Here is an 8,405-nt window from a genome sequence, read left to right on the forward strand (position 1 = left end):
TTTAGCCCACATACACCGACTATTCCTGATGCTGGCAACGTCTGTTACCGCCAGAGACAAAATTGCACAGTCAAGAAGTGAACAGTGCAGATTGAAGGTCTGCTTCAACGCACAGTGTATTGCAACGCACTTTCTGGTGATGACAGTCTATGCCTCCATATTCATAGTAGGGTACCTTCTTACCTGTGGTGATGTCGAATCTAATCCAGGCCCAGGACCAGGCCATTTTGGACGAGAGAACAGAGAGTCCAGAACCCGTGATCGCAATGATGCCTATCTCTTCCCCAATGAAAAATCGTCCAACCATTACGACAACCAAGATAGTATGCAACACTGTATGGATCGCATACAGTCTGAACTGAGCCACACTCTGAACCAGGCTGTTGTAAGAATGGAAAGTTCAAGCAGTATCCAAGGTAGGAATATTGAACAAAGGCTAACAAGTCTGGATAACAAAATTGAGCACAGGCTATGTGATGTAGAGGAAAGCCAAACACAGTTAGCCAGGAACTTCCATGGGCTACAATCTCAGTGTGAATCACTCTGGTCCGAAAACCAACAGCTTAAAGGAGCAGTGAATGAGCTTGTGCAAAAGTGCGACTACCTTGAAAACCAGAGTAGGCGAAATAATCTTCTGTTCCTTGGTGTTGCACTAGGGAGGGACAAATTTGAACCATGGGAGGAGAGCGAAAGAAAAGTCAAGGACATTATTCAAGAAGGAATGGGGATTGAGGAACAAATTGACATTGAAAGGGCTCACAGAACAGGGAATGCCATTGTTGTCAAGTTTTTATCCTACAAACAAAAAATGCAGGTCTTGATCAGTGCACGTAGACTGAAAGACTCTGAGCAATACAACAGCATATTCGTGAGGGAAGATTTTTCCGAAATGGTTCAGAATAAAAGGAAAGCTCTGTTGCCAGTCCAGCGTGAGATGAGACAGAGGGGTCAAAGGGCGAGTTTACGCTATGATAAACTGATTACCAGTGAAGCCACATATCGGTATGACCTCTCTAGTCAGTCTGTCAGTAGAGAAGAGAACTGGCGACGCCCTACACGAGATTTCAACCGCCAGGGAAGAGACCAATTTGCAGAATCAACCCGCAGCGTTCACAGCAATGTCAGTCGTCCAACACGAGAGACGACTGGATTATTGCTTTCCTCAACGGAGTTCCCACCCCCGCAGGCAGGACGGGATCGACGACACCACAGCCCTGTGTCGCCTGGAAAAGCACAGGCTACCTCCAGCTCTCCCAGACGCAGAGATGGCCAACAACAGCGTGCAGACGAGGACCACGACAGCGAGCCTGCAGATAGCCAGCCTGCTGCAAGCCAGGCGAGTACAGGCAGTCAGAGGACTACTGACCGTAATCCTCGGGGTTCTACTACGGAGCAGCAGGGTTCCATGTACAACCTGCGGACACGGGTTGGTGCCCAAACGGACCCTGCGCGTAACAAGGCAAGTTGCTCCACTCCTTCTACACAGGTTATACGGGGCTATGGAAGAGGGCGGGGTAAAACCCCTCCTTCCCAGACAAAGATAGACACCATATTTAAGGCTCCCCAAGCAGCAAGCAACAAAAATGACTCTCCCCTTGTGGACAGAACAAATAGCTATGACTCGGGGGATATAAACCAAGAGGGTGAAAACCCTTTTGCTGACGCGAATAGTACAGAGGACTAGGAATGTGGCCGGCCCCTAAGCTCACAGTATATAAGTTTTGTGTCATACAATATTGGAGGGTTAGTAAACAAGCTTTCCGATAATAACCTGATTAGTTATCTTGAACGTTTTGATTTTGTAGCACTTACAGAAACCTTTATTGATAATGACTTTGATTTGACTAACACTTTTCTTGATTATTTGAAATTTATCTATCCAGCGGTGAAACTCTCTTCTCATGGAAGACGATCTGGTGGAATTTTGGTTTTAGTAAAGGAGTTTCTGTGTAATTTTGTAGACCAGGTTTCCGTTGACTGCAGTAACGTTATTGTATTGAAACTGTCAAAGTGTTTGTTTGGTAGTGATAAGGACGTATTATATATAGTGACCTATATTCCTCCGTATGGAAGTCCGTTTTATAACCAGACTGAATGCGACTGCCAGATAACAGAATTGGAAAGGTGTATTGGTGACTTGTTGGAAACCCAGAGTGACGTATATGTAATTTGCACTGGTGATTTTAATGCGAGAACTGGTGACTATCAGGTTAATAGAGCTTTTAGTCAAAGTATTGGCGAAACTGATATAAGTGATAGTCCCTCCTTATGGGAAACCAGTCGCGTATCTCAAGATAAGGAAATTAACGGTTTTGGTAAAAAGTTGTTGGATTTGTGTGTATGTTATGATTTTGAGTTGATGAATGGAAGTGCTCGAGGAGATGATCAGGGTAAATTTACATATTTGTCTGTGCACGGTTTTAGTGTTATAGATTATTTTCTCGCCAGTTTTGATTTTTCAGATTTTGTTCACAGAATGATTGTAGCCGATCGAATCGAGTCTGACCATATGCCACTCGAAATGGTGTGTAAATGCCAGGTTGCAGAAGAAAGGTTGAAAAAAAACCGAAATTGTGTGAAATTTGAAAAGTTTTTTTGGAGTAAAGAAAAGGTTCTGCAATTTACAAATTGTGTTTTATCTGAAGAGTTTATTGAAAATGTGAATGACGCACAGGCAATGATTGATGAATGTCCAGAAAGATCTCTTGATATGTTTACTGATGCTGTTTTGATTGCGGCAGATTGCATGAAAAGGGTCATTATTCAAGGGGGGCAATCCAAAACACAAACAGCAGTATGGTTCGACAAAGAATGCCATATCAAACGAAAAGAAGTGAGAAAATGTTTAAGACACTTCCGACACACTAATTTTAAGGAAGATTATGGTCTGTATGAAGAACAGCGTAAAGAGTACAATGGTTTGAAGAATGTAAAGAGGAATCAAGAAAAGAAAGCATCCTTAGATGCTTTGCTTGATTCAATGCAAAGCCCAAAAAACTTTTGGGCTGAAATTCGCAGGCATAGAACGAAGAGAAGGATAATGAATTGTATTGAGAAGGAAGATTGGTTGAAGCATTTTGAAGGAGTATTCAATGAAGGAGTTGACATAAATGCGGAGGAGGATGTATGTGCTACCGCAGACGGTGTTTTTAATGACATGTTGGATGCAGAAATTACTGGAGCCGAAATACGAAAAGCGATTAAACATTTGAAAACAGGAAAAGCAGCAGGCCCAGACAGTATTTTGGCAGAAATGATAAAAACAGTTGAAAATGAGATGTTGCCATTTTTGAAAAAATATTTTAATTATTTGTTTTCTAAAGGACACTTCCCGCTCCAATGGACGAAGGCGACTATTATTCCCTTATATAAGAAAGGAGACAGAAATAATCCGGATAATTACCGAGGCATATCACTTCTGAGCATTTTGAGCAAAGTATTTACCCAAGTTATTAATAACAGACTGGTTCTGTGGTCGGAAGAAAACTCCGTTTTGAACGATGTACAAGCTGGTTTCAGAAAGGGACGTTCCACCACAGATCATATTTTCACTCTGCATGCCGCCATTGAGAAACATCTGTTAAAACGATCTAAGTTGTATGTTGGTTTTATAGATTTTAGAAAGGCTTACGATACTGTTAACCGCTCTGTGTTGTGGTCCGTGTTGATGAGATCAGGTGTCAGCGGAAGAATGTTAAGAATGATAAGAGCTATGTATGCCACAGTTGAAGCACGTGTCCTTTCCAGTGAGGGTTATACGGACTATTTCGAATGTCTACAAGGGCTGAAACAAGGTTGTGTTATGAGCCCAATGCTGTTTTCTTTGTTAATCAATGAGTTGGCGAACGAAATTATTGAAAAGGGCAAACATGGTGTGTCCCTCGGTCCGACGGAACTTGAACTTTTTTTGCTATTGTTTGCTGACGATCTCACTTTGATAGCATCCACTGTTATTGGATTACAGAACCAGTTAAACGTTTTATGTACTGCAATGCAACGTCTGTGTCTTAGAGTAAATCTAGATAAATCAAAAATAATAGTTTTCAGAAAAGGCGGATTTCTAAGTGCAAGAGAAAAATGGATTTTTGATGGGAATCAGTTGGAAGTTGTAAATTCGTATAAATATCTTGGCCTTACCTTTTCAACAAGACATAGTTATGGCGTCGCAATTGAAGACGCAGCAACAAGAGCAAAGCGAAGCACGATCGAAATTTTGAATACTTTAAAGAACATGGGTTGTAACTCATTTGATGTATTTTTTAAGTTATTTGATGCGCAAGTATTGCCAGTATTAACATATGGAGCCGAAATTTGGGGTTATGAGAAGTATGACCAATTGGAACGTGTTCATTTATTTGCATGTAAACGGTTTCTGCACGTAGTAGATAAAACTCCCAATGATGTTGTGTATGGTGAATTGGGTAGGTATCCTCTTTGGGTGACAACAGTCACAAGGTTGATTAAATATTGGTTACGGTTATTGAGACAGCCAGACAATTTTTATTCAAAGAAGGCATACAAAATGTTGTTCAACCTCCACGAAAAAGGTGGTACCACATGGGTAACGCATGTAAAGGCAGTTCTGTGTGAAAATGGATTTTACCAAGTTTGGATGTTTGGATGTGGAAACGAGAGGGTGTTTTTTGCAGAACTGAAGGAGAGGCTCTGCAGTTCCTTCTGCCATGATTGGCGTAATCATTTGGACTCGAGTGAGCGCCTATCACTGTATGGAAATTATAAAGCCTGTTTTGAAAAAGAACGTTATGTGGGCATTTTATGGAAAGATGTGTACAGAAATGTCATCGCTCAATTTAGAATGGGCGTTTCACAGATAAATATCCACAGATATCGCTTCCAAAATTCAACAGAAAACAAGTGTTGTCCCTTTTGTGAAGATAAATTAGAGACCGAAATCCATTTTTTGTTTGAATGCCAAACATATTGTGAGCTAAGAATAAAGTATTTAGCACAGTTTTTAAGTGTTGGTGATCAGTTGGGCAGTATGACTGCAATGTTTAAAAAACAAGACACAGAAACAATTGTAGATTTAGCAAAGTTTTTGTTTTTTGCATTTCAGTTAAGACTGTCAATGTTAAATAGTAATGAGGATTAATTGTCGCTGAAGGTTTTGTTGTTGCTGTATTTATTGTTCGGTTGTATGTATATATTAGGCAGCATTGATGTGCAAGATTATAGATAGAGGAAAGCTTGGAACAAACCACTGTGTATTTTGCATACGTTTCAATATCATGTTTTCTATTTTTTCCTGTGATTCATGTGTACCCCCCATTGAAAGGGGCTGTAGGCCCATATTCAATTAAACTGTGTCAGTGTCAGTGTCAGTGTCAGTGTCAGTGTCTCTCTCTCTCTCTCTCTCTCTCTCTCTCTCTCTCTCTCTCTCTCTCTGAAGGTATTGTTCGAAAGTTGTCATTTTATGTGTACAAAGCATTTCGGCTACGTAGTGTTGTTATGTCTTAGTTCATGTAAGCCTACGATATATTTTATTTGAAATGTAATGTCTTAGTTCGTGTATGATATATTTCATTTGATTTGTGTGCAAATGTCATTATGTCATTGTATATGTTCACCCTCCTCATAAGGGGCTATGGCCTAAATGAGTAAACAATCCAATCCAATCCAATCCAATCTCTCTCTCTCTCTCTCTCTCTCTCTCTCTCTCTCTCTCACTCTCTCTCTCTCTCTCTCTCTCTCTCTCTCTCTCTCTCTCTCTCTCTCTCTCTCTCTGTTTATATTTTTTGTCTAGTTAAGGGCAATCGTTCGTTTGTGTATAAGAGTGTGTGCGTAGGAACGTGTATGTGTGTATGTGACTATCTGTAGCTGTGTCTGTGTCTATGTGTACCTGGTGTTTCGTTTTCTCTCTGTCGCACTTACCCCAAAAGGACCCACAATTTTAAGGTCACAGATTCTGTTCAACCAGGCCTTGCACCAGTTACGTTGAAAAGAAGCGCATTACGACAGGCTTTATGCATAGAAAATGTGTAAAAAGCTCCACCCTCAATGAACCTGCAGTAGCCATCAGTTAATGTTTGCGTTACAAAAAATGCTAAATACGTCTTCATTCACGCTTTGATAGCGTTTTCATATTGTGCCCCCCCTCCCCCCCCCCCTTTACGGTTATGAATGAATGCTAAAAAGAAAATTGACACCTGTCTCCCCGATCCGACTTAATGCAGGCGTCAGTGTGTCACCGAGCTCGCTCGGCTTGTACAAACACGCATGCGCGCGCACACACACGCATGTTTGTTCGCATTAACACACACGCGCACACACACACACACACACACACAAACACACCAGACAGACACACGGAGATAGACAGGCAGACAGAACGAAAGAGGGAAAAGAGAACTCAGAGATTAGGGAGATAAGAATAACAGACTAATTGATGTTTGATAGTCAACGATAAACATTTTGACACGAAGTCGCTTGCCGAAGAATTCTTCCCTTACAGAGAGAGTGTCCGAAGAGGCAAAGAACAGAAATGTTTCTTTTTGTGTGATTGTGTGCAAAGCGTATGCATCTAACCGCTTACCTACATCGCTGATTGTTTAGCAAAGAGACAAGTATGAGAGAGAAATAAGACGATATAGAAAGCTAGAGACAGGGCCGGACCAAGTTCGTTTGAGGGGGGGGGGGGGGTTCCAACTGAAGGCAGGGGTCCAGGGGCCGCCTAGGCCCCGGTGGGGTGCAGGGGCAACGCCCCGCTGGGGGGTCTGGGGGGTCTGGCGGGCAAAGCCTCGCAGAAGCCGAGAAAATTTTGCATTTGTGAGGTCATTTTTTGGTCTTTCCTTGCAATTGGGAATCAAAATTACACATTTTCAACAGTAACAAAATACTTCATATATTCATTTACCATAGTGGTTCAGTGGAATAATCCCAAAGACATATATATGCCTAGTAAATAAGTCTGACAGGACTCTTTACTTTGAATCTTACTATGATGATGGACTTATAACGGGGAGGGCAGGCCGTTGTCGACTTGAAGTTGTTCATAATTTGAAATAGTTTTAGAAAACCAAATAAACTGAGGGAGTTGGGGGAAGAGCTTAAAAAGTCCACTTTTTTTCTTCTCTGAGAGGTACATTGGATGGCCAGGGGGGGGGGGGGGGGGGGCGGGGGTCCGGAACACAGGAACCCCCCCCCCCCCCAGATCCGGCCCTGAGAGAGAGAGAGGGATAGAGAGGTGATGATGGCATTTTATTTTGCAAGGATAGAGGTTTAAGGCTACGCTATTTCTTACAACCTGTCCTTACATCTAAACAACTTGATACAAAATTCCAATATTCCAGTTCTTATTCTAATTCGAGAGAGAGAGAGAGAGAGAGAGAGTCAGTGCGCGTGTCGCGGCGTGCGTGCGTGCGTGCGTGTGTGTGTGTGTGTGTGTGTGCGTGCTTGCGTCAGTGCGTGCGTGTGTACACGACGGAATCTGTGCAAAGAGGGCAACTGGGTCTTATCCAAAATATAAGGACAGCCAATGATGATAGGTAGCGAAGGCTGATATGACGCTTTCTAACAAAACAGAAACACATGTGCGGTGATAGCTAAGCTTACATAATTATATAATACTAGAATGAATACCCGCTTCGCCGGGTAGCCGGCTTCGCCGGGAAGAAGTACTTAGAGCCGTACGCCGGCTTCGCCGGGTCCGAACTATGGACCCGCCAAGCTTAGGTCCCTCCCAGATTCGTGGAATGGGAACAGCACGAAAATGATTCAGTGGCCATAATGCCATTCCTGACCATATCGAGTCCCATCCTTGTCGACGAATGTAACCGTGTTAATCACCTTTGGAGGCGAACTCCACTCAAACAGGACTGAGCAAGTTATGGCTTCTCAAAGGAAGGCCAGTACATAAAATTACACAAAAGCCGCCAGACCACATCACAAACAGAACTGAAGAATGCACAGGTGTTGCTTACATAGAGACACACACACTTACACACACACACACACAAACACAGAGAAGCCGTATCTATAGAGAGATAGATGACAGTGTATTTTTCGCGTGGCTATAAATTGATTCGACCTTTGCACTTTTACAGTGAGGATAATTTACGGGTCCAATTTACGTTCTGTACACTGCGTTGACCTTCTAAAAATAGGTAACAGTAACAGAACGCCGGGAATATCCGAAGACGCTCAGCGCAGTGGACAGCGCAGTGTAGTAACTTACAACTGAACGGGAAAGCCACACGAAGGAAGGGAGATAAACGCCAAACACTGGAGAAGATAAGGAAGAGTTACTTATAATGGTGAAATGAACCCAAAAACGAAAATGAGTTCAGCGCTGCGCGCTGAGAGCACGTGTTGAAATATCTCATCGATGATATTGTGTCCGGGGTGTAGCTGAATACGGGGTCCAAATTTGAAAAAGATCCACCGAC

The 8,405-nt window shown here is 42.5% G+C and overlaps 1 protein-coding gene across 1 annotated transcript in view; it reads left to right on the forward strand.

Moving 5' to 3' along the window:
• Window positions 1-1,004: 1,004 nt before the first annotated feature.
• Window positions 1,005-8,405, forward strand: part of LOC138974536 (uncharacterized) — a 15,002-nt gene continuing 7,601 nt past the window's right edge. The window contains exon 1 of the mRNA XM_070347250.1: window positions 1,005-1,349. Within this exon, the coding sequence (XP_070203351.1) occupies window positions 1,005-1,349 (345 nt within the window). The remainder of the gene's footprint in view (window positions 1,350-8,405) is intronic.

Source organism: Littorina saxatilis, linkage group LG8 (genome assembly GCF_037325665.1).
Source record: "Littorina saxatilis isolate snail1 linkage group LG8, US_GU_Lsax_2.0, whole genome shotgun sequence".
NCBI lineage: Eukaryota > Metazoa > Mollusca > Gastropoda > Littorinimorpha > Littorinidae > Littorina > Littorina saxatilis.